Source organism: Protopterus annectens, chromosome 17.part0 (assembly GCF_019279795.1).
Source record: "Protopterus annectens isolate FY-2018-M chromosome 17.part0, PAN1.0, whole genome shotgun sequence".
In the NCBI taxonomy this organism is placed as follows: Eukaryota; Metazoa; Chordata; order Ceratodontiformes; family Protopteridae; genus Protopterus; species Protopterus annectens.
In genome coordinates this window covers 643,489,240-643,515,447 of record NC_056751.1, presented here as the reverse complement: position 1 = coordinate 643,515,447, position 26,208 = coordinate 643,489,240, and the positions used below count along the sequence as shown (strand labels likewise).

Sequence of the window (26,208 nt, the reverse complement as noted above, 5' to 3'; positions counted from 1 at the left end):
GTGCCTATTCCATTTTGCACAAATCATTTGGTGCCAGATCCAGCATCACCATCTTGTGGCCCTCTATGGTATGGACACTGCTTTCTCAATCGCCCTCTGCAAGCTAATTGCGTTGGCATTCCTACCACTGAAAGATGTTATCCTGACATTTTTGAACATTGTGGCTACCTTACCTGACTGTGCTAACCCTATAGGCATATTTCTGGACCATCATTATGTGCGTTGCTGACCACAGAAGTATGCATCCCGCTGCTCAATACAGCAATGCCTGCCATCTTCCTACCCGTTGAAATTTTGGAATGTGTGTGACATCTCTGACATGGACTTCCTGCACACTAATAACAAGGTGGAGGCATGGCATTGTCGGTTGAAGGTGTTACCTGGATGCCCTACAGTGCAGCTGTCCGACCTTCTGTCTGTTCTGCAACAGGAACGGAACCTGACAGATACCCGACGGGAGTCACTTTTGAGGGGGATGCCTCTGACACTATGTAGGAAGGCTATTGTTGTAAGGGAGTGTCACCTAAAGCATATCTTGCAAGTGTGACTACAGTGATGTGCAGGATTTCCTACATGCTGTGGCATAGTTCTACAAGTTGTGAATATATTTGGGTTTAGTACGCACCAAGCTCTACACACATCACTTTACATATTGTGTTAATAAAGGCTTTGCCCACAGCACACGGTTTCACATTACCACTTTCATGCCCACTTGGCATCCTGTGATGACCACATGTTCGAATGACAGTTGCACAGGGTGGCTTCTGGGGGGGTGCAGAGAGTATCACTGTGGGGGGTTGTGTCTGCCACCTGAGGTTAGGATGCAGGGGTTTCCTCTATTTCCACAGGGAATTGTCCAAGGCATTTGTCACTGCAGCTAAACTACCAACCTGCCATGTGTCTACATTCAGCTGTCTCACAGGGGGGTGTTGCTTCGCCTAGGTGCCTGTACCAGTCTCTTTAGTGGTTTCAGTTTGCATTCAGTATGGCATACTTAACTAAAGAATGACTAATCAAAGACTATTTGAGTAAAAAATAAACTTGTTTTTGGGGGGATTCACACCCTCCTACCCTAAAATGGGAAGATACTGCTTGCACCTCCATATATGTGATTAAGAAGTCTAGGGTCACCAACCCGCTCAATAGGTAGTAAAACAAAATAGATTCAAAGTTCCATTCATTCAGTTGTTTCTGACCAAATCATCCTGAGGAATTCGTCCTTAGTGGACAGAATGAATATATTCTGTGTGCCACTAAGTTTCAGTAAACTTAAAATAATATAACATTAGTAGTGATGTAGGCAAAAAAGATGTGCAAAAATGACAGATTCCAGCCTTTGCAGACCCGGCATAATAAGCAGGGAATTAAGCTGCAATTACACTTGTAATTAAGGAATGAAGTTCAACAGAGTTATAGATAATTGTGGGATAACGATCTATATCATGTGGACTGGAAACCATGGCATAGCTTCATAGCTTATGGACTTCATCTGAAAAGGTGCATTACCCTAAAGTCATTTATTAGTTCATAAAATGGTTTTAGTTGGTTTTGTGCATTATTAAAGTGTAGATTTAAAAGTTATCACTTTTAGTTGTATGTGTTAAAGAACGGGTTTTCAGCACTTCATTGTACTGAATACAGCTGTATAAAATGGCACTGCTGAAACCCATCAAATTACAAAATCAAGTGGGTTAGGTAGGGCAGAGCCTGTGACATACCATATGCAGAAAGGGACACACAGAACCCTTCTTTTTATTTTACCCAACTTCAGAGTTACTGTATCTTGGAGAAGGAGCAATTCTCCTAACATGGCAGATGTTATTCATGTTTCACTGTTGCAGTCATCACATTTGGGTTATCTGCTTGCAGTAGCCCTCAGTCAGCCTGATTAACAAAGTCTTGGGTCCTGCATCAGTTGCTGTCCCTTCTTCCACGACGTCAGGTTGTCAGGGGTATAAAACATGCAGCTGACGCCATTACATCAGATTTTCTTGCCCCAGATGTTAGGTGCCCCCCTAATGAGAAGCAATTAAATCTATAAATATACAAGGTTATGCCTCCAACAAAAAAACAAATACACCAAAAAGCTTTTGAGCATAGTAAAGTAGAGTAGAGGTATAGCCAAAAGAAGAAAGGGGGCTGGAGGGAGGGTAACCAGGACTGCAACAGTGAATACACTTGAACATCTACATTTATGGTAAGTGTACGCAACTGTACTATGTTCTTCATGTTCCACTGTTGCAGTCATCACATTTGGGTATATTCCCAAAGCTAAGGATGGGAGGAGGAATTTAGAAAGCATTAGGACCAGCTATAAGGCCCTGCGAGACTGCAGTGGCAAAGCCAGCTTTGGATTTAGAGAAAATTGGCAAATGGTAATGCTTGGTGAAGGTATGTACAGAACTCCAGGTAGCAGCTTCTAGGATGTTCCTGGTAGGGACACCTCTGAGAAAGGTTGTAGAGGTAGATGCAGCCCTGGTTGAGTGGGGTCTGATCCCCTGTTGGATAGGACTTTGTTAATCAGGCCGACAGAGGGCTACTGCAAGCAGATAACCAAAATGTGATGACTGCAACAGTGAATACACTCTAACATCTACATTTATGGTAAGTGTACACAACTGTACTTTTCAGAGCTATCCAATGCAGTGTGTAAGTCTTGACAAATTGTCATTTAACAAACCTGCCCTTAATGAATGCTGCATCCATTTATCAGTTTAAATTAATATATTGTGCTGGTATTATGCAATAGTTTTTCTACCCAGTTGATGATAAAGCATACAGTGATAAGTATAGACAAAATAAAGTTGTAATGCATAAATACACAGCCGTACATAGATGTGAAGAACTAAAATAATCAAAGCAAGTTGAATGTCACCACAGAAATCACACTTCCCTTACTAACCAAGCCAATCTCTTTAGGTAATGTCAGACCTTGTCTCTGGAAGAGGACACAATAACAAGTGTAAAAATAAAGTACATTAAGTTCTTCCCTGAAGTCTTCAGATTTGATGAGTCCTTGGTTATAACAGTTGCTCATTGATAGGAAACAGATGAATATGCTGTTTTGTTGTCTTCTTTCTTGAAAATCCTGATAGCTATAAAGACCTTTTTCATAAAGAAAGTAGAAAACACATCCATCTCTCGGGGATCAGACAAGTTTGTGAACTAGCTGCATAAATATTACCTTTGAAAAAGAACTGTTAGACATATTATAAATAGATCATTATAGACTGAAGGATTACTAAATAAATGTAGTATATTGAAATGAACACCAGATGATGTCAGCTGTAAATCATGCATAAATATGGCACAAGATGGCAGAATGGCTTACATCCTTCATACAAGGTATATCTGTAATATAGACTCTCAACTAAATTTATCTTAAATTTCTTTGAGCACGGTCATATGTGGTATGTTGCCAAATATACTTCAGAATTAGTGTTGAATTTCTTTTCTGGCCATCATTAAATTACGCAACTGTTCTCAACTGCCAGGCAAATATACTTGATATAAACTTGCAAATAATATGTTTGATTTTGTACATTTTCCCAAGGTACATTTTGAACTCTCACCAGAACAAAAGCTTTGGCAAAGGTAAGCCATATATCTGTGGAACGTTTTGGCAAATGCATTTGGTCTCCATTATCTAAGCAACTTTATTTATGATCTAGAAATCTGCAAAGTATGCATAACTGCCTCGAAGATGAGCAAAACTTACTGGAATCGTTCACGGAGTACACTGTTGCTGACGCAAAGCACAAGAAACCTGAAAGGTAAAATGTGCGGATAATCTTTATTTTATAGTTTTATTTAGATAATTTAGAGTGAGGCATTAAGAGTAAAGGGATATACAAATAAAATAAAGAAATAGTTGATTATAGCCAATTTTAAGTAAATAAAATGAATAAAAAAGCAGCTATGTGAAGTTATGGGATCTCACAAGCACTTTTAAGATTGACTTTATTTAATAATAGTTACCATTTGTGTAAAATGTGATGATGTGAGGTATTGCCATCTGTGCCAGGGAGAAGAGGACAGTGCATGTGTAACATATACCAGCATAGTTAGCTGGAGTTTTGTAACAAATTTTGTGTCATTTGACTATTACACTGACCTACACAGATGCTGGTGTTAAAAATGTATCAACAGTGTTATAACTGATTAAATGTTTATGTTTAAGCAAATAATTCTGGAAGGGAAGAGAAGAAGTTTTTGAAATTGTTCTATAATTTTCAAATACTGCAACAGATCTTAACAGCGCTTTGAGTATGTATTGTTCTAGTCAGGTGAGCAGATGTGATGTCATACTATAACCAGCACTGAGAGGATGGAATTCTCGCAGCAGTTTGTTTTGTTTTCTTTGGAACCTGATCTACAAGATAAAGTAAGTTATCACAGTCAGTTGAGTTAATTGTTCAGTTCAGTTTGTGAGAAGCTCATCGCCTTACCCTGTAGAAGTAAACATCTCGGCACCTAATCTTGCCATGTTGTATTAATTAAGTTAGCAAGGGAACATTCATTCTTTACACGCTGAGGAAATGCAGTATAATTAGATCTGTCCCAGTCTGTCCAACTGTGTTATTTTTATTTTTCCTGTGACTAAAACTATGGTGTTTATTGTACTATGCTATTTATTTCTCCCTTGTTTTCTATTTTATTATTTATTGGCACCTGTCCCTCACTAACATAGATGAGAAGCAGGTGGGGTACTTCATTTACACTAGATGCTTTAATACATAGAAACACATCGGGATGGATAGCAGCATCATAAAATACAAATGAACTGGCTAACAAACAGACCTTGTATACATATATGCTTACATCTCAACAGCTTACTACAAAATGGCAGTCAGGCTTGCACGTGCTCAGTATTTATGCACTTGTGCAAGCCCTTGGATAACTTCTTAAAAGTACATACACACACATTGATCTACATTTATTATTAAATATTTTTATAAATTTAATTGTGGCTGGTCATTTAGACAGTATTTTTAACATCCTGAGAATACTTGTGCTTATTTTAATTATGCTGTGGCCACTCTGAAAAGCCTTGCTGCTTTGGTTACACACTACCATTTATATTAGTATTGGTTTTACTCAGTATAATTGGATACCCTTGTAAGAACTGAGGGTAGTTGACTGGTGGCAGCGTAGTTACTTAATGGTCTGGGCAGAGGGGGTGCAGCTAATAAGTCTGTACCAGGCTTTCCCAGGAGTATTTGTGTGTGTGTGTGTGTGTGTGTGTGTGTGTGTGTGTGTGTGTGAATATCAAATGCCCAGGTGTGGGTGTGTTGGCTACTTGGAACTGGGACAGACTACTCCAATGTGAGTCTTTTTTGGAGATCTGGAGAGACAGATAGTCCAGTCCCAGGTCTGAGGCGTGTTCCCTATGTGCTTTTGTGGAAAACTGTGCTTGATGCAGAGAGCTGCATCTAAAAATTCTGTGTAAATCCATTCCTGTTTTTAGTGACCATTTCTTACCGGTGTCAGTGGTGAAGATTGAGACTCCTTGATTACAGGCCCGGGGTAGAGGGCCTGTCACATAGCATACAAAATCATTTAGCTTTTAGCTTCAATAACAATTGAAATACTTGACGTTATCATGACTTAGAAAGAAGATGAATTTTTAACATATATTGGGACAGCTTATCTTGAATAGCTGAAAAAAAAATTTAAGCTTTGAAGAACATGTTTTGACTATAATACTCTTTCACTAACAACAACAGTGTTCCTATATAACACGTGATTGAAATAGACACACGTCATATTTTAATATTCCAAGTTGCTCAAAATGAAATATCAATTTTTTAAAATTTTTTTAATTTATCAATTGTGTGAATGGGTGTTCCTTCGTTGAAGGTTGTGCGTTAGGCCTAGCAAGCCAGTACGTAAAAATCTACTGCCAATCATTAGCGGACTGGAGTTCCACTGTGGCGATCCCTAACCAGGAAAAGCCGAAAGACACAAACAAACAAATCAATTTGTTGTAGCTAAATATATTGTAAAACAAAACAGTAGCCCAGAAGAGATGCTGGTCAGGAGGGAGTGCAGTACTGGAAACAATTTAAGCAGCATGACTATTTTTGCTGTTTTAATTAATGTCTTTCAGATGTTAGGAACTAAATCACAGTTTTGCAGCTTCAAGAATTTTTTTTATCCTCATCTTTGGGTGGAGGTTGCCAGTTTGGAACTACCCAGGGCACCAACTGAACTAACTAAAACCCTTCTCTAAAATGCTTCTTCCCTCCCTTTGTCCATAGCACTCCTACACATTCTGAACTTATTTTCCTCATCCTATATTACTAATGAGTTTTTGAGATGGAACATCAAGTTGAATTTTCTACCAAATGCCTTAAGTATTTAACACCAATGGCAGTTTCCCCTTCCTGTGTTGTTATAGCAGTACACAGTCATCAGCGGACAGGTTTTTACTACCTTTTCCCCCTTTTACCCCTCAAATTTATGTCTCTCTCTCCCTCTCTCTGTCTTTATGCTCACCTCAACTTTCTATCATCCTATTTACATTCAGATTTATTTTTTCTATAGCTAAGCGGAAAATTCCTGTTAAAGAACAACCTTGTCTTGTTTCTTTCCAGAAATACACCTTGTCTGAGAAACACCCATTTAACTTGTGTTAAATCATTGATTCTTCAATTCTGTTTGGGCTAGTGTATGAACCTATCACTACTACTTTTTCCTCACTCCATCTACTGCACACTAATCATCTTTGTTTCACCTTCCACACTTTCTTCTCACCATCAACCTTCCCCCTTTTACTAATATCCCTAATGCTTTTCTTCTTTCAGCTGGGTACAGTCTACTGCCCCACCCATTTATATCCCTACTTCTGCATCTTCCATGTTTCCTTCCTGGACAGCTTAGGTTCCAGTAAATCTCAATATCTGCAATCATTCCCTCTGAAGTAGTTCTTTGAACTCCCACATTCAAACTGCCTGCCCGCCTGACTGCTACCTCCTCTCACACCCCAACCTAATCTTGTCTCCTGAGAAGCAGAATGCCAAAGGTCATTGGGTATACCACATGGATACACTACCCCCCCCCCCCCACAGCCTGACAAGAAAGGTAAGAGCCACTGCCTGCCATCTTCTTTAACAGCCATGAGTTTTACACACTATTCATTTCCTCTTCCCTCCATCTGATAGTAATTCTTTTCTTTCATCTTCCTTTCTGTTCCCCCAGCCTCTACCTTCACCCTATTGAGAACTAGCTTTTTATGAGTCTGTATGACCTGTGCCTCAAAATCTTCACTTTCTAAGCTCCTTGCATTACTGTAAAATTTTACTGCTGTGAGATAGACTAGGTTGGCCCTGGAACATGTATACCTCAACTTATATATTGTAGATTTCAACTGTATTGTAGTCTGCATGTTCATACTATTTCTTTATCTACTCATGCTATCCACCTAATGCCTTAATCTACAACTGAGATAAGAAAGACCATAATTAGATTAATCCATCAGCATTATTTTATTATATGTACACATTGTGACTATAAGCCACAGCCATTTTAATCTCCCTTCCAGGGCTTAATAAACTCACCCACATGACTTCTTTTACCAACATACTCCATACCAACTGTCAAAGAGACATTAAACATTTCAATACACAATATTATTTTTGCTAGTTATGTGCATACTAAATTTAAAAGCTGGCATATTATCTGCAACCTATAACAATAAACTACAAAAGCAGCTTTCGATACACTATTTTAATGTCTCTACTTCTTCTGTTCTGTGTGTAGAGGGTTTAAAATGGCATGTTATGTAGTTAAACCAACAGATCCATATTTTATTGAGAAAGTCATAAACATATGCACTTTTTAACTATATCATGTGTTTACCATACTATTCTAAATCATAGGTACATTGGTAAGTACTAGGCTAGCTGCCCTTGCAGGCCATTTAAAGACTAGTCAGCTTCTCTTTTTGTGCTCGAAGTAACCTATCACATTTGTTTAGAGATTGGCCTTACCCATCCCATAAATGATAATTATCATTTACTATCAAAATCCAGAAATGCAGTTCTTTGTTTAATCATGTCGTCAAAATATAGTGTCTAAAATAAAAATGTTTTATGCCAACATTTCAAAACATGTTAAAGCCGATTTTCCGTATGCATTGTTTTGGGGAAAAAATGACCATTTAACTGCATTTGCCATCCAGATATCAGTATTACGCATTCACTGATTTTTCTTTTAGTTTAACAAAAGTTTGAAACTATACTTATGATGTCACGGTAGTCGAAGAAGTGCCTTTCTGGATTTTGATAGCAAACCAGTAATTATGTATTACTATTACCCCTAATGAGAACAATCATGCCATATATAACTTGTGGGGACCCATGCTTAGGATAAAGTGTTTTTATTATTATTATTATTAAATCTTACATGAACTGTATTGATCATTACAGGTGGCAGCCATTTATGGCTAGCTGGTCCAAAGGTCAGATGGATTACTTTTTTTCATATTCAAAGTCCATTGTTTACCCACAATGGGTCTTACTCCTCCCACCCTTTTTTGTTCAGTATAAACCTATTGGGTATCCAGTCACACAGAATAAACCTATTGGATATCCAGTCACACAGAAATGTATCACAACACTATAAGCTTTGTAACATTTGTTTACAAGGAAACATTCTTTGGTTGCCCATTAGGCCTGTATCTGTAACCAAGTCTCCTGCCTTTTCTCTCACATAAATGAAAGTCTTGCTCCAGGATTTTCAACATCTAGTGCCAGTCCTTCTTTCTCTTACCACCCATCATGTTATCACTTCTTCTTTTCCATCAAAACATCAATGTATGCCCCCACCTCCTTCCATCATTCCCACACTTCTTCTACCATCATGTCATGCTTTCTATCTTAAGAACATATAAAGAAAAACACAAAACCGATACATAGTAAAGCACTATTTGGCCTAAGTCCACTGGCAGAAAATTCCACACATAATGGATTCTTATGTCATTTCTAACTCTTCTTGCAGGGTCAGAGGCTGGTGTACTTTTAGTAAACCTGCTTGTGATCCCTGGGGTCTTCTCTATCCATCTGAGTTTGGATCTGTCTGCATTTCATTTCTTCCCCTCCACCACTCCTGATACATCTTAAATTCTGTGTCACTCTGACTTCTTTTATTTAGTGGTACCCTATCCCTATAGACTCCCATCCTTGTATTTATTTTCGAGAGTTACTTTGAACTATTTTGCTGATTCCTGCTGATGCACATACTGAGGACTTAGACCTGCCACCCTCTCCTTTTACTTGTATGGGGCATTGTTACCCATAAACCCTTTCCTCAGTTTGAGTGATTACTTGTTGTTGGTAATCTGCAGACCTTCACACTCATTTTCTACCTCCTAACTCTAATGGTGCACCTCATCACCACCAGAGAGTGGTAGCTCCTACAATTTATTTTCTATTTATGTCTGCATAAAATCTACAGGCTTTTTTTTGTTTGTGTGATAGCAATAACCCCACCTCCCATTGCCATTCATTTTAGATAATTGCCGGGTATTCCACCTCAGTCCGTAAATCCTACCTCAGTCCGTAAATCCTACCTCACTTGTATGAAATCCCTATGCATTTAGCCAAATGTCGTTCTCCTAGGGGGCATCGGCTATCCCTCCTTTAACTGGAAGACATACACATCCTCTAACATGTATGCCCAAAGTTTTTGTGAATTCATCACTATAAACTGTAAGGAAAAGTTAGTCTGCACCCCAACCAGGATTGATAAAATCATGGAGATGGTCTGCAGCAATATGGGAAAGCTCTGCTCCCTACCAATTGTAACTCCCTCCTGGTCAAATTAGACTACAAACTAGTCACATTCACCTTAGACTGAAGCCAAAAGCATCCTTCATATCATTGGTATTTAGAGATTATGCCAGAGCTAATGTACTGAAACTGAATGATGTCCTGGCTAAATGCTACATACCCTTTCAAGTGATGACCCCACAGATGTACTGAAACTGAATGATGTCTTGGCTAAATTCTACATCCCCTTCCAAGTGATAACTACACTGCTTATGCTGAGTCCTTTACTTCCAAATGCTACACACATGTGAATATCTGCAGAGATGCATCTGTCTCCTTCTGAAGTAAATATAATGCCAAATTCAGAAACAAACCCCTGTGGTGGAACCCAAATATTTACAGGCTGTATAATGTAAGAAAAAAATTGCAATGCGATGCATGTAAAATATATATATAACTCTCTCAGGATGCAAAAAAGATTATTGATGAACATACCAGGGAACTCCAGACCCTGATTATATCACCTAAAGCCAGATATGAGGTAAAAATTACCACCCAGCCAAAGGAAAACCACAAAGCCATCTTTAACTATGTTTGAAACCTTAAAAACAATGCCAACCACTATGCAAAGCTAATAGCAAACAATATCACATACATATGTGTGTGTGTGTGTGTGTGTGTGTGTGTGTGTGTGTGTGTGTGTGTGTGTGTGTGATAGCTGGTCTGAATGTGTGGAAGGCATTATAACCTAGCAGTGTTGGTGTGCTCACCGTGGCTTTAAACCATGTCTCTGGTACTGCACAGATGACAGCATTCTCTAGAGTGACGTGAACTTCTAGGGAGTGGAGTTTATTGTTTAGACTCCTAGCACTAAGCAGTAATACCTTTAGATGTTGTTGGTTTTGATTTGCTGTGTCAGAAGTACTTCCAGTTTGGCATTGCATTGGCACTATACGGGAGGACAGTGTTTTAGTTAGTATTCAAAAGCCTAGAGGGGAGAGGTGCAGACCATCCCTGGCAAAGTGGCATGGTCTGTTGACCATCTCCTTCCATGCTGCCAGATATTGCACCCGCTTAGAATGAATGACACAGGAAACTAAGCCAGTTACTAAAGTCAGTCATCTTTTGTTCGTATTATGGCATCATTCTTGGAGAAGGTAAAATGCTGCTCAATGCTAGGCTCATATCAGCCTGAGACACATATTCAAGAGCTCCATGATGTCTTTCTTCATGTAGTCTAAGGATGTATGTCTCATGTCATGTCCCACTCAGCAGGCTAAACAAGGAGAAAGTTACTGTCAGATGCCTGTCGGGTGCCAGGATCTGCCACGTAACGCAAGCACTCAGGTCACTCCACAACAAGTACAAATATGACTCTGTCATTGTCCATGTTGGTGTTAATGACCTGAGGCGTACCTCCCTGAACAACATGAAAAGAGACATGGAGGAGCTCTCCGATCATGTAACCAAGGCAGGTATGACCCTGGCCCTAGGTAGCATCCTGCCATCGCCTAGAATGATGCCATAATACAAGGACAAAATGAGTGACTAGAGCAATTGGCCAAGCTTCTGGTGTCATTCTAAGAGGATTCAGTATCTGTCTGCCTGGGACAACATGATCAACAGACCATGATGCTTTGCCAGAGATGGCCCGCACCTGTCACCACTGGGATTCCAGATACTGGAAAAGTCTGTTGCCACCCCTTTAGTGCCTTTTTAGGCAAGGGTCAAACAACAAACTCACCACCATAGCAGGTATAAGCAAGCAAAAATGTGAGGGTAATGCTACTCAGTGCAAGAAGTCTAAACCTCCAAATGCACTCACTCGAGACACTCCTTTAAAATGGAGAACATTGACATCTGTGCATTAACGAACATCTGGTTCAAGGCTCCAGAGAACACCCCTGCATTACCAGGCTGTAACTCATACCACACCTTTCGGCCACCTAACCTGGACCGAAACACTAGAGGAAAAGGCATGTCCATATTCATTAAGAATATCCACACCTCCAGGCTAGTTGCTCAATATAATGCATCCAAAATTATCCAAGTGCAACTAACACTGGTAAAGAGTGAAATCCAGGTTGTAGCTTGTTATAGTTCCTCCATCATGCCCCAGGATGCCCACTCCACGTTTCTTGATATACTGGGTAATATTAAGGTACAGCCCAATAACCTAATAATGGGTGATTTCGGCTACCCCACCATCAACTGGGAAAACTCATGTACTTAACTCATTTGCTCAATGCTTTCTGGAATTCATAAATTCCAATGCCCTGGATCAGCTTGTCCATACCCCTACCAGGGGCAGCAATATCCTGGACCTGGTCATTACCAGTATGAGTAGCTGATGCTCCACGCCAGAGATAAACTCCTAGCTGGCCAGATCCGACCACAAGCTAATCACTCTAGACATCAATATCCCCCCATTAAGGAAACCGCCATAAAAAACTTCTCCAAAGCCAACTTCATGCTTCTTAAAGTGGCAAGCTTCACAACACTCATACAGATGGAAAATAAAGGTGCGACAGCTGAGTCCTATGCAAATGCACTGTATAAGCACAAACACGAGTGCATGGATTGTGCCATTCCCCAATAGAACCAAGATGCTATCCTCCAAGAAAAGGAAGCCAATCTGGTGGTCCTCTATCATAAACATACTCTACAACAGAAGGAAGAAGCTGTTGCAAAAAAGAGTAAAATCCCCTGATTGCAGGAACTCCCTGGCCAGCCTCAGTAAGAAGCTGAGATCTCTCATAAAATCCTCCAAAGTTAGTTACAAAAATAAAATCACCACTGATTCTAAAGACAACCACAAAGCATTCTACAGCTATGGCAATAATCTCAATAGCGACACTCAGATCTACTCTGAACTACAGCACAATGGCACTAGATATTCAGAACCAACTGATATTGCCAGCATCCTGGCAGATAAGTTCAGTGCAAACTTTACCCCTCCGCCCCCCCCAAAGGGCCCATCTCTATACCGGAAGAATGCAAAGCCCCTGTAATCACGGCTGCACAAGTAAAGACCGCACTCTCCAAAGCCATCTCCAAAGCCAAGAACACAGCATCCATGGGACCTGACATAATTTAAGGCTGCGTTCTGCATGAACTACAGAACAAACTGGCACCCCACCTAAGTACCTTGTTCAGTCATTGCCTCACTTTAGGCTTTGTGCCTACTGAATGGCACACAGCGATGTTTATCCCACACCACAAAGGGGGCGCCAACACGGACTCCAGGAACTACCTCCCCATTAGCCTGAGGAGCCTGGTTTGCAAGGCAATGGAACGTATCATCTTGGAGCTTGTAAACAAGGACATAGGTAACCTCCAAACTCTGGACCCCACTCAGTTTCGGTTTGTAAAAGGTAGGTCATGTCTCCTAAACCTGACTGACTTATTTGAAGCAGTCACTAGAGCCGTGGACGAGAGTAAGGTGGTGCACATAGCATATCTTGACCTTGCCAAGGCTTTCAACACCATCCCCCACTCTGAAATTATTGATAACTCACTAGAGTGGGCATAAATCCCTATGTCACAAGATGGGTGGCCAACTGGCTCAATGACAGAACCCACACAGTGAAAGTAGCCGAATCTAAATCCAACTTCAGACCAGTGACAAGTGAAGCACCGCAGGGCTCAGTCCAGGGTCCTCTCGTGTTTGGCATCTACTTCTCAGAAGTCCAGGCTAATACAGCAGGTCTTTAGATAATGAAGTTTGCAGATGACTGCAAACTAAGTGCCATAATAATGATGTGGACATTCTACAAAGGGGCCTCACTGAGATTGATGCATGGTATCAAAGTCATGGCCTCAAGCTCAATGCCAAGAAGAGTGACATGGGTTACATGCAAACATGGGGCAGCCATTTGGATGGTGATAGGGATGCATACAGCCATCTTGTTAGCTGTCAACCTGCCAAAAGGATTTTAAAGGCCCACAGAAGATGCTGATGGCCTCCTGGACCCAGGATCAACATGGGCCATATTCATCTGTGATGGCAAGATGGCATTGGCCAGCCAGTCCAGCAAACCCACAGGCCTATTGCATTAAAATTTTATGTTAGAAATATGAAGCAAAATTGGGACAGTTGGAGATGTATCACCTTAATGCTGTTGCTTACTAGAAAATATCAATGAACATTGCCTGTGCAAATGGCTTTGCAATAAAGGATAACACAGTGCTGCTCATACCTATCTTGAGAAGTGGTCAGAATGTTAAAGCCACTGCACTACCTCTCTAACATTTTGTCGGCTATGCAGAAACTCTAGTGAGGTCCAATGTTCTCTGTTATTGCTACCAAACGAAAGTACTACATCACATAGCCAGCTCACTTTGCCCAGGCTTGTCTGTGGTATAACTATGATTGCCTCTCTTCCTAGTTGTAGGTAGATCACAGAATTTAGACAAACTCAGCCATACTGAAAACAGTGTCTTGTTACAGGCACTCGGGACCCACTGGCAGCAACTGTAATGTTGAAAGAGTTCCCATCAGTCTCTCTAATAGTCTAGGACATCAAAGCTCTGCATTTGAGGAATTGCACTACACAACAGTGTCAGGAGTGTGGCAATGACATGATATGAAATGCCTCACAAAAATGCAATCAGCATAATGCCAAGAAGGCCTGCAGTTGGATGAGGCCACAAGACTGACTGTGTATCTCAGAGATAGACCAGCCATGTTTGTAGGCCATAACATATATGCCATGCAGCAACTGTGTGCAGTCTGACTGTAACAGAGCCCACATTAATCACTACTTATGTTCCTGTAAGGCATGTCACAAAATATATGCAATACATGGACCACCATGATTGCACTCAAAACCAGTGAAAAGATAGGCTTGTGCATCTTTCTGTTGCAGTAACATAGTTTAAGCACTAGTCTCATTCTTAACAGTACTGTATAGCCACAGCAGAAGAGCAGCAGGAAGCCATTAAACCAATTTAATACTTTGTCCAAACTTGTTTTTTTTAAGTCCACACGCACCTTCACTATCTAATTCTTGGTTGGGAACTCCCTGCCTGGCAACAAGTCATATGTTACAGCCTGCCAAGCTGTAAATCACTTACTGACTCCACTCTGCTGTTTTTTTTTTTTTTTTTCAAATAACATTTGTAGTACATGGCAGCTGATAGCTCTTTGTAGTATATGGAACTTTTTAATGAGGCCTGAGGATAAAAGCTCCAAAGAAAAAAAAAAAGTGTACAAATTATTTGAAAAATACAATTAACATACTTCTGGTAAAGTTTTAAAAATATTGGCAATTTCAGTATGATGAAAATTTAGTATACAGTATTTTTAAAATAATTGCAATACAATGTTGAGAGGAAAACATAATGGATAATGGCAGAGTTAATGAAAAAGGTAAAATAATCACAGTATTCGGGACTTTTTACAGCTGTTGAGCTGTGTCATCATTTTCTTCATATACAAATGGAAAAAAATCATAATGGAATTCATATTTAAACCTAATCCTCTTGTATCATTGGTACTCCAAGGCAGCTGGGCAGAGAAATGAAAGCAATGGATGCACAAGTTTGTCCTTTCCATTACTGCATCTGGTGTAGCTGGAAAGAGTAAAGATGTACAAGCCACATTTTTCCTTTATCTGGCAGGAAATTATGCCAGAAAGATGTTTAATATGTTTACTCTTACTACTGATTTGGCTGTCATTAAAGCCAAGTTTAAGAAGTAATAGGAGCCCAAAAACAATTTGATGTGTACTACTTAGAAATCAGAGGTCATGAGTCTAGTAAAGCCTATGTGATCGAACTAAAGCTCAGATCTTTAACCATGATATGAACCAGAATGTAACCGTTTAACTGAGAATAAGAAACTGGTCTTGATGGGGGAGGGGTGGGGTCATCAAAGTCTAAAGCTTCATTACTGTCTTATTTAGGTCACTGATTGAGTCTAGTAGATCAAAACATGGTGTTTTATGCATAGAAAAGCAAATCATACAATTTATTGTATCAGGTTTTGTCAGTTTAGCAGCCAAATATATTTAGCAGATTAGCTTGTGAAGAGTTGGACATAATTACTGGGTTTACAAGACACAGATGCATCTACTGACTGCAAGATGACACTAGACAAGTCAGTACAGCCTCTCACTGACTCCCAGAGGCCATGACTTGCATGTCTTTAAACCTATGATTCTCTGAGTCACAAAGACTAAGCTTCATAAATTTCAAGAACCAGTCAGTCCACACAGGTGGCAGAAATAGCAGGCAGGAAGTGACTCAGATTGCAAAGTCACTAGTTTGCCACTTAAACGGAAAAGATTTGAAGATTCTTGTAGTGCAATGACTAATACCACTCAGGCAAAGGGGAGCATTCACTGATGATGAAAGACAGATCTTTGTGTTTATAACCATTAAACTTATGTGTTCTCATTATGAATATCAACATTCACCTCTCAAGCTTTGCTATTGAAGTGAATATCTTGACATCCACTTGAATACATAACATCCTATTTATGTTTGGAGAACCAATCATAATCTTCTATGTTGACAGTCAGCATTAGTCTTATTACACTGCCACCAACAAATGTCAGGTGTATTAATCATTTTCCCACAGAAGTTATAACATGTTAATGTTTTACAAAAAGGTGATAAAGTTGTTTCTCTAATACATCTCAAAATAAGCATTTGTATAGATTCATAGGTTCATACTGGGCTATGCCCTGGGGCATTTATAAGCCTAGCCCAATGTGTTTGGCTTTCGCCACCCTTTAATTTGAGTTTGATGTGCCCTTTTTAAGGTTAGTTTACTGTGCCTCTGTCTAGTAGTGACACAGAAGTAATAACCGGGGTAAACCTACGATCTCCCATCCACTCATCAAGATTCCTCTTGAAGAGAGTCAGTGAGGTGCTCTGCCTAACATGGACTGGGATTTTATTCCAGAGCGAGGGGAGCCTCTGGGTTATGAATCTGTCCCTCCAGCATGTTCTATTTATTTCTGTGCTGAGGTTCAAGTCCCTCGAGCGTGCGGTTCTAAGGGATTTAGATTTTCTGAGATGGAGCATGTCCATTAATTCTGGGTTGGACATAGCTTTGTATGTCAGGCATAGATCGCCTCGAAGTAGGCGGTATGCAACTGAGTAGAGCTGGAGTATTTTTAACCGGGCAGCATATGGGATCTGTTTGAGTCCCTTGATCCTCTTTGTGAGGTACTTTTGGGGTCTTTCTAGTTGCTGCAGGTGTCAGGTAAGGTACATCCCAAAAGGGGCATTGTATTCTATGATGGGCCTGATGAGGGATGACTAAAGGGGCACTATTACCTCACTTGATCTGGATGTGAATCCTTTCGTAATAAGGTGGGCTATGTAGAAGGTCTTTCTAACCACTCTGGCAATGTGGTTGTCAAAGGAGAGATTGCTATCAACTTGGGTCCCCAGGTCTCTAATTACTTCTTCTGTACTTAATGGGTTACCACCTATGTGGTAATTTGTGGGCACTTTGTTTTTGCCAAAGGGTATGACCATACACTTTTTGGCATTCAGCTTCAGGCCATGGCTCCGGCACCAGTTATCCATCTCTGTGAGACCTTTTTGGACGATGTTCGTGTCAGCTGGAGAGTCAATTATGGCACCCAGTTTGCAGTCATCTGCGAACTTGGTCAGCCATAGTCCTCCCATGTTGGCCTGTACCTCAGAGAAGTATATGCCGAAGAAGAGAGGTCCCAGGACAAAGCCTTGTGGGACACCACTTGTAACCAGTTTCGAGTCTGACATGGCTCCTGCAACTCTGACTCTGTGGGTTCTGTCTTTCAGCCAGTTAGCAACCCATCTTGTGACATTGGGGTTTATATTTAAGCTGGATAGCTTCTCTATGATGCCCGAGTGGGGTATTGTGTCAAATGCCTTTGCAAGGTCCAGATAGGCTGTGTGGACTACCTTGCCTTCATCTATGGCCTTGGTGACTGTTTTGGAAAAGTCGACCTGGGTCAAGAGGCAGGATCTGCCCTTGACAAAGCCGAATTGGGTAGGATCTAGTGTCTATAGGTCCCCAATGTGTTTGTTTATGAGTTCCATGATGATCTTCTCCATGGCCTTGCAGATAAGGCTAGTCAGGCTTATGGGGCAATAGTTAGCAGGGTCCGATGAGGCACCACCTTTGTGGAGTGGGACCACTGTTGCTGTATGCTATTCTTTGGGTACATATCCTGTAGTGAGGCTGAGATTGTACAGCAGTTTTACGTGAGGGTTTAGTTCTTCTTGGAGTTCATGTAGGATGCAACCCGGGACACAGTCTGGTCCCATTGAAGCAGTGTTTTTTTGCTTTGGAGAGGACGGCTTTCACCTGAGCATCTGAGATGTTAGGGAGGCTGCACTCTGCTGGGATAGATATTTGCTCTTTTGGAGGGGAAGGGGGGAGAAGTTTGCACTGAACCTGTCTGCCAGGATGTTGGCAATGTCTGTGGATTCAGTGTATTTTTTGTCATTTAGAATCAATTCTGAGCATATCTGGGAGTTGCATCCCAGGTTCCTAACATAGCTAAAGAAAGCCTTGTGATTGTCTTTAGTGTCCTGTGCAATTTTTCTCTCGAAGCTGGCCTTGGAGGATTTTATGAGGGATCATAATTTTTTCCTAGTACTGATCAGAGATGCCTTCCCTTTTAGGGATTTTGCTCTATCATGTAGTAGCTTCCTCCTTCTGTTGTACAACTTATTTATGGCTGGGGTCCACCAGACTGGACACCTGCCTTTGGACGATTGGGTCTTGGTTTGGAATAGCATGATTCATGCATTCTTGGAGGTATCCCTAGAATGCGTTTATATAGGATTCTGTGGTTTGGGCCATAGTTTCCACTGGCCCAGGGGCCTTGAAGGATTCCACCTCAGTTTTGAGAAGTGTGAAGTTTGCTTTTGAGAAGTTTTTCACTGTGGTTTTGTGGGCTGGGGGTGGGGTCAGGTTTTGGATATCCAATGAAATTAATTTATGGTCTGATCTTACCAATGAGGGGTATACTTCTGGTGTGGAGCATATGGTCCCCATGTTGGTGATCATTAGGTCAAGTATGTTTTCCCCTCTTGTGGGCGTTGTGACTAGTTGTTCCATGGCATTTGAGTTTATAAATTCCAGGAATTTTTTGGCTAGTGTGTTGGGGCTTGAGTAATGCTCCCAGTCTATGTTTGGGTAGTTGAAGTCACCCATTATAATGGTGTTTGGAGAGATCTTCATGTTTTCCAATGTTTTCAGGAAGGCCGAGTGGGATTCCTGATTTTGAGACGGTGGTCTGTAGCATGCTATAAACTGAAAGGCAGTTTTGCCCACTGTTAGTTGCACATGGATGGTTTCTGATGCATCGCGCAATGCCACTAACCAGAAGGTTAGTATCTGAAGTGTTTGGTAATTAGTCAAAGTTATTAATTTCCAGGAAGATTCAGGTAATGAAGAGTTTTTGGATTAATACAGTTTTATAAAGTTCTAACATAACAAATGTAGATGACCCTTTGTCTAAATATTGACATTAATTATTTTCGAAGAGTAGCATAATTTTTGACTTGCGTTCAGTCAAAACCTGCAATTTAAATGCTATATATTGTCTAATACTCAGTATGGCTAGTCCACATCCATGATCATGTTCATATTAGTGTATTTCCTTATTGACTAATAATAGGGTAGCGTCTTTCAAGCATTTAAGCCAAAGTATAAATTCTCTGCCAGTCTTCTATTCTTTTAAAATTAATACAAGTCTTATTTCAAAGAAAATTAGAGGTATTGTAAACACCCATTGTAAACTGTGATACTTAAATATAACTTTCTTAATATATTTTAATACTGAGTTAACATATGTAGATTGTCAACAAAGAAATAGGATATTGCAAATGACAATTTACAGACAATAGCAAGGTATTATGAAAAAAGGATCTAATGAGGGATTCTGAATTTTGAAATTTCTCATGGTATATTAATGAATGTATCTCTCGTTGTTTCACAGTATATAACAAAGCTGAAAATTGCACTATTATCATAAGAATGGAACCTATGAGATATGAGTCAATGTCTAGAAACCTACCACCAGAATACTTCTATATTCTAATACTTAAATATAACATATATTGAATACTATTTATGGTTTAGCTGTACATTAAAAGGGATAAAGATATTTTAATTATTCCCCTAATGTGATTTTTACTTGGTAACAAAGAAAAGTAGTAGCTTGGCATATATATATATATATATATATATATATATATATATATATATATATATATATAAAACATGCCAGGTAATATGATTTTGATTAAATGTAGTCTATCCACAAAGAAAATAACTTATTTCTGTTTGGATGTTATTTTTGGAAATAGAATATTCTAATCCTAATAAATTTGCATAATGGCATCTAGTCTTTATTACTACATTTCTAATTGTATTTATATGTTTCTTTTAAAAGAGAATATATTCAAATTGGGTAAGATAAAGTTAATTATACTGTCATTAAATCTGAGGAATATATTAAAATTGGGTAAGACAGAGTTTAAAACTGAGGTTAAATATTTTTCAGAAGTTCTTAAGAGATCTCAATGAACATTGGCAGATTTAAGGTTAGTTAAGATTAATACTACATGTTATGCAAAAAAACATTGTTAAGAAATACCACATATCTTAAAACCTTCTATTTTTTATTAATGAGTTTAATAGTTCACTAAAGCAAATAAAAGATGAGAGATTAGACGGTCCTATTTGAGATTATCTGCAAAATCAATTAGTCAGCATTCTCATAATGTTTTGCAATGTTTGGCATTTAATTGTAAAATCTATTTAATTTTCATTTATGAAAGCTGGTAAAATTTATTTTACACTGGTCAGTGAAATTATAGTCAGTAACTGATAATAATGTAGATCTTGGTGAAGATCACAAACTAGAATTCTGATATTGTTTCAGTAGAGGGGAAGTTATAACATTGCTTCAGAAAGGGGGAGACTTTTTTGCCAGAATGCCAATATGAACTTTATCATTTCAAGGAATATTCTGCAAAGATAACTTAAGTAACTAAGGAGTTATTCAATATGTCTTTGGGGCTTTATTCTCTATTCAGTATGTTATTCATTCCTGTTGTAAATCTCTTCAGCTGCCTGCCACAGACCTAATTAGTTGACTCAGAAATATTCTTTTTTTACTCGGAACATTTTTATTGAAAATTTTAACAAAAAATAAATAAAATGCTTTATATGTTATTAAATAGAAAGAAATCAATATATATTAATCAAGGATGCAATGCAAAAATTCAAAACCTATAAATCCTGAAAAAAACAAAAAAAACAAGCTATTTTCAAGGGTGTCTAAGACAATAAATTAAAATTTACATTTAAAGATTAAATCAAACAGTATTACAGTTCATTTTCCCAAGTATCACCGTAATTTTCATCCAAGCATTGTCATTTGATGTCGTAGTTTTTATTTATAAAGGTTTTAAAAGAAGATAATGTGTTGGATATAAATTTAGATTAACTATATTTAGTTTTATGACTTATTAAAAAGTCTCTCACCATCCAACATGGATTATTAGTTAATATGTTTTTATTTTGAGACTTTGCGAGGCTAGATTGTAACCATATTTTTTCCTGGAATTGTTTCCATCTTGCCGAATATGAAATATTTAACCATAAAGATAGTGTTTTAAGACTAGATGTTAAAACATATAAAACAACATCTGGAAGGTTAATTCCCACTTTCTCCCAATCTTTTAAATGATTATCTAATGCAATTCTTGTTTTTTTTAGCGTACCATAAACATTTTAGCATAACATTATTAAATTGACATATATATTTTTTAAAAGGAGGTAAACAAATAGCTTGAATAAAATATAGTACTTTGGGAAAACTTATCATTTTAATTAGAGAAATATCAATCTTCCATTGTGAAAAAAATGTATTCCATTTGTCATTGAGGAGTTTACTAAAATTAATATTTAATATCTCATTTAATTCATTCATTCATTAAGGTTATCCCTAAATAATTTTATTATCTGCAGATATATATTTAAAACTTCTTATTTAAGTCATTTTTATTAGAATTTATAAGTAGGATCTTAGGTTTTTTATTACATTTAAGGCCTGATTTTTTTCAAAGTAATCTAAATTATCTAATAATATGTGTAATGAATTATTATAGTCATTTAATATCAACAAAATATCATTGGCAAATAGTTTAATTTTTTATACTGATGTGTCTGATAATTGAATGCATTTAATATTTGAATTGATCCTAATACAGTTTGCAAATGGTTCACTAAGAAATGCAGAGGGTATAAAGGACAGCCTTGTTTTGTACCCTTGTTCATTTTAATTAAGAAGATATACTAGACCCAATTTTAATATATATGTTAAGAGAATTGTCATATAAATGTTTAATTAATTTGCTTAAACTCCTGTGAAAATCCATATTCATTCAAAGCTGGAAACAGATAATTTCAGCAAAGAGAACTGATAGCACTATTTTTATCTAAACTTATTATGGTCATTTCACTTCCCTATGTATTCCGATCTTTTATAAATCTAATTTGATCTTCTTCAGTTAATGAATGAATCACATGTTTAATTCTGCTGGCATAAATAGCCATTAACATTTTACAATCAATGTGATACTGGCCTATATGAAGAACATTCTCTTGGGTCTTTATCTGATTTCAAAATTGGATGCATTCAAGTATATTTCCATGAAGGAGGGATACTATTATCTTCTTTAACTTGTATACTATTACCAATAAATTTTAAAGCTTTTTTAGGTAATAATTTATATATTTCTTGAATATTATCTATTCCTGGTGTGTTATTTAATTTTAATTTATTAATTTGTATTTTGATATCAGATATTGTAATTGATTTTTCTATTAACTTTAAATGTTTGTCTGTTAATTTAGTCTTGATATATTTAAAAAATTATTTTATTAGAATATGTGGTTGGTCTTCAATAAGATTGGTATTAATTAAAGAAAAGAGTTTTCTAAACTGTTATAAAATAATATCTAAGTCATAGACGTTTTTCTTAGTACCAGGAAAAATAACTTTTTAATCTGATTAGAATGTATAATCTTCTTGGTTCTATTTGCAATTTGTCTTTGTTTTTTGTGATTCATGGAATAAGAAATTATTTTATTTTTTTTCTAAGTTAATCATAGTTTTATGATGTAGAATCTGTAAATATCTTTTGTTTATCTCATCATATTGTTTTTGCATATTATTGTTTTCCTTTTGCATCTCAAGCTTCAAATGGTCTGGTTTCATTTGTAAATCTTCAAGTTCCCTATCCTAGTGTTTTTTTTTAATAAACCAAGCTAGAGTTTTACCATATAAATATGATTTCAGTGAATACCATACAAAGATTTCTGACTCATTGAAATTCTTAAATGAAAATAAATGCCACTCTTCATCTCCCTAGTGCTTTGTACATGATTCCTTTTACATTGTTCTTTCTAAAGTAGAAGTAGATTTTATTAAATATATAATGTTAACCTTTGCCTCTTTTGAACTTGTATCTGATATCATATTTGCTGTAATACTGATGTCTTCTTTATATTTCAACCAGACTCTTAAGACAGCTTCAGTACCTGTAAGTAGTTTGCTGTTAACAGGGCCCTGAATACATTGTATCTGGTTTAATGTAGACATTAACTGTATTAGGTTCATAGATGTTTACTAGGCTAACAACCACAAGGGTCTTTTTATGTCTAGCCATGCATCCCAAATCTCTGACAAATTCTGGTACCCTTGATAAGTTTAAGCATGGGATTGGGAGATGAAATATTTATAAGCAGGAGCCTGTGAGACAAACTATTTACAGGACACCTGTGTCAATTAGAGACATAGCTGTCATACTAGGGATGCATTTCATGTTCACATCCAGTTGTCAAAGTTACATTTAAATTGGGTTAGGGAGAAACTCTGCTTCATGTGGATGGGGAGCCTGTTCCAGAGGCAGGGTAGTCTATGGTATACATACCTGTCTCTCCAGCATCTCCTATTTATATCATTGGCAAGGTTTAAGTCTTTACAATGGGTAATTCTGGTTTTGTGGATATGCAAGAGGTCCATCAGAGTGAGGTCTGACAATGCCTTGTATGTTAAGCATAGATCACCCATCAACAGCCTGTATGAGACAGAATAAAGGGATAGGGCATTGAGACAGGCTGCATAGGACATTTTACTTACAACCATGTCTTCTGATGGCTTTACTGACATTTCCAGGAGAAAGGCAAGCAAGAAGCACATTCTGATGTTCATAGGCTCATATGTAAGTAGTTTAGTTGCTCTTGTTGGTGGTTTTTAAGCCTATTCAGTTTCCCTTCCAAAGATGAGAATCAAACCCTCTTCCTTGTGTCTGTGGGGCAAATACCTTAGCCATTATGTTAACCCCACCCCCACTCTCCAAACTTCTGAAGAAATAGAAGAGGTTTGTAATTTCACTTTCCCTGAAGCTATTGCTACCTTGTGACTTTAAATGTGTTTGTATTTATGATGTAAGATCATAACTACCCCTTAAATATAGACTCCATGTTTGTACTTTTGATTTAGCAGCATATAAATCCATTTGTAGCTTAAGCATGTCAATGTAACCATGCCTAGTAGGTATTATTTCAGTGAATCCAATACCAGTTTTAATATCAGCATTATCATTAAATGATAAAAATGCATATCCAATTCATTATTTAAATATTATTTGAATTCTTTTTTTTTCTCAAATGTTTTTATTTTCAATTAAAATAACATTTACATATTTTTAAATATTTTAAACTATATACAATATTTACAATAGCCTAACATTCAATTATATACACTGTATCTTATTAAATATAGAATTAACAGATCAGTTATTAGAGATACAATATTGATTATTGCAGAGTATCCAACAGATATAACTTTCTTCCAAGGATTATTTACCAATGGCCTGGGATAGAGTCGTAGTTCTTTGATTTTTATTTCCATCAATGCAGTTGTCTTCAGTAAAGTGTAGAAGTCTTACAAGGTCGGGGTGTATTTGAATTCCATCTCCTGGTTATGCATTTCCTAGATATAGCAGGTATTGTCCATAACAAATACATATTTGTCTTATTCAGGTAGGGACCTTCATTTACTTTTAGTGCTATCAGTACTTTAGTTAAGGTAAAGGATTCATTAAATAAAGCTTCTAAAAAATGATTGATTCCATTCCAATAAGATTTAATTTTATTACATTCATAAAAAATATGAATCCAGTCTGCTTTATTTGACTTTTTACACCTCCAGCAAAAAACATTTTTATAGTACTGATCTTTTTAATTCTATCTGGTGTTAAAAATGCTCTATGTAAGTATTTCCAGTTAAACATTTTCCAGTACTGTATGTTAGAGGTGTAATTAACTGATAGTAAGATGTTACTTTTAGTTTCTTCTATTAACTGCAATGACTGACCTTTTGTTAAGAACTGCCAGTATGATGGTTTTGGAATTGTTTTATATGTTATTAACTCTTTATATAGATTTGAAATGGAATTTTTCTTTTCACAACTATTATATATAAATTCATACAGAAAACATACTAGATTTGGAATATCTTTAAATGAAGAATTATTAATTAATCTGCATAAATCTTGAATGTACATTAGAATGCTTTGTAAGGTTAACCAGACCTGTGTTGAAATATTATAAGCTGTTTTTATCATATGTATATCTAAAACATTTAATTTATTTACACACTGAAACCAGCATAAGAATCCATTTTGTTCCCAGGAGGTTATTGTTTCCTTATATATTTTGTGAGGAAAGTTCTTAATGATGGTAAATGGGGTTAAAAGGTCAAACCAAAGGTTTAGATCTATGTTTGCATTGATAAGTTTCCTAAAGGAATTGATGTAATTATTAATCATTGTTGTTTTAGAAGGTTTTGTTATATTATATCGTATACTCAGCATAGTATGTACCAGAGTTTGTTATTTGAATTCTTATAGCTTAATCATATAAGAAGGAATTATGTAAGCTATATTTATTTTGTCTAGTTAACTATCGAGGTGAATAAAAGGCACTATTATCTGAAAAAGGGCATGGAGTTAGAGGCATTCTTAGACCAATTCAAAACACACTGTTCAATAGTTGGTGTTTGTGTCCTGAAAACATAGAAATAAAGCAATTTAGGTCAACTAAATCACTTTGATTGCATACAGTTTTTCAGATTTACCTGTGTTAAAACTTTTGCTAAAGCTGAAATTCTGAGTTGTTTTATGTCAACCCTCATTCACTTTAGTAAGATGTCAAAATATCAAACGCTTTAGCATATCTAGCTCCAAGCCCAGTATCCAGTGTACATTAAGACCATGAAGAGTGTGTTTTAAATTTTAACGTTCCCTTGGTATCATTAAAGGAAGAAATAATTTTAGCTATGACATAACTGATATTCTGTATAATCAATATACTCTTTTTTTTCTTTAATGAAAAAAAAAAAACACTGGC

The 26,208-nt window shown here is 37.4% G+C and overlaps 1 protein-coding gene across 2 annotated transcripts in view; it reads left to right on the top strand.

Annotated features, from left to right (window-relative positions):
* LOC122791241 (endoplasmic reticulum-Golgi intermediate compartment protein 2-like) overlaps positions 1-26,208 on the top strand; it is a 429,978-nt gene that overhangs the window by 108,737 nt on the left and 295,033 nt on the right. For both annotated transcript variants that reach the window (XM_044058906.1, XM_044058905.1), the window contains exons 5-6: positions 3,554-3,594; positions 3,672-3,773. In XM_044058906.1, coding sequence (XP_043914841.1) covers positions 3,554-3,594; positions 3,672-3,773 — 143 coding nt within the window. The remainder of the gene's footprint in view (positions 1-3,553; positions 3,595-3,671; positions 3,774-26,208) is intronic.